The sequence below is a fragment of the Pygoscelis adeliae genome, unplaced genomic scaffold (assembly GCF_000699105.1).
Source record: "Pygoscelis adeliae isolate BGI_AS28 unplaced genomic scaffold, ASM69910v1 Scaffold160, whole genome shotgun sequence".
NCBI lineage: Eukaryota > Metazoa > Chordata > Aves > Sphenisciformes > Spheniscidae > Pygoscelis > Pygoscelis adeliae.
Window position 1 is genome coordinate 8143672 of NW_008824035.1, and position 1318 is coordinate 8144989.

The 1318-nt window shown below is 43.8% G+C and overlaps 1 protein-coding gene across 6 annotated transcripts in view; it reads right to left on the reverse strand.

The window, feature by feature from the left end:
• HNRNPA3 (heterogeneous nuclear ribonucleoprotein A3) overlaps positions 1-1318 on the reverse strand; it is a 14435-nt gene that overhangs the window by 12664 nt on the left and 453 nt on the right. For 4 of the 6 annotated variants that reach the window (XR_663964.1, XR_663965.1, XM_009332487.1 and 1 more), the window contains exon 2: positions 1153-1176. The exons of the other annotated variants lie outside the window; for them this stretch is intronic. Coding sequence is in view for 2 of the 4 variants with exons in the window: in XM_009332487.1 (XP_009330762.1) it covers positions 1153-1176 (24 nt within the window). In the remaining 2 variants the exon portion in view is untranslated. The remainder of the gene's footprint in view (positions 1-1152; positions 1177-1318) is intronic. 6 annotated transcript variants of the gene reach the window in all.

Genomic DNA, 1318 nt, shown 5'->3' on the forward strand with positions numbered 1-1318 from the left:
GCAGCGCTCGGGCCGGCAAGGGCGGCCCAGGAGAGCAGGGAGAGGCCGGCAGAGGCCGGCATTGCGGGGGAGCATCTGGTTCCCTCTGCTCACCCTTTCTCGCCATCAAAATCGAACTAGTGGTTCCTACGTCCTATCTAAAACCCCAAACACTCAACGCAGTCTAACTGTACCGCTCTCATAAGAGAGGAAGTAAAAATGGCAACTAGCACCCCCCCGGGGATTCCTGTAAAAACCTAGTCTTTGCAGAAATCCCAAGACCTTTTGACAACCCTGCTACAGATACACACTGCCTTTATTCTGAGTTCGCTATAAACTTAACTTTCATATGGCAGGAGTTTTGAATAATCAGCCTTTTGGAGTTGCAGTATTTCTCTTTAAAGGTGCTGTTTTCAGGTGGAGTCCTCCCGTGCACCATACCTCCATGAACACCAGCAAGTGTCCACAAAACACCTGGCTCCACAAAACACCTGGCACCACACCTACGCTGATCTGCAGCTAAACCTGTAAGATGAGACCGCTCTGTCCCCCAGGCAGTCTAACCCTAGACCGCCTTCTGAAACAGGAAAGCTTACAGAGAACTGGGGCCTCATCAACTTTCTCTGTGAAACATTTTCTAGAAACTTAATAGCTTTTAAGTACATTCCTGGCCAAGCTACTTTTGTAAACTACAAGAGCTTATTACGTAGGCAGCTGAGCAACCCGAGTTACATTCTATCCAAAGTCCAAGAGCGGTGAGACAGTTGCGACATTCCTTCCAGACGGACTTTACACACCGTACTTCAGTACAAAATAACCATACGCTACCAGATACATGCAACTCGGACAAGGTTTGTTCTTAATTCAAGTGTACAGGCCCTCCCACATTGCAGTAGGGTATCATTCCAGAAAAAGTTGAACTAGCTAAAATATTCAGGCACCCTGGAAAAGTAATGTTAGAAAGCAAACAAATAAAAATAAACAATCAGAAAATATCTCAGTTATAAGCTACATAAGCATATTTAATAGCCTCTTTACTGATCTTAGAATTGAGTTTATTTTCTGAAGGGTATCAAGACTTTTTATTCCCCCCTCCCATTTCCACACCCTGCCCCAAAGTAACTAGCTCCCATCCTCCCAGAACAGCCCCAACATCTTCTCTATACTACGCACCTTATTCAGTCTACGGTATTTCTGCTAGAAGCAAAAGAAAACAGTTATTTTTACTTAGTACAGCCTCGCTTTCATTTGCAGTGACTATTAGGCAACCATTTTTTATTAAAAAAGAAAAAAAGAAAAAAAAAAGAACCTGTCTTCATTCCCACTAAAAACAGGATTT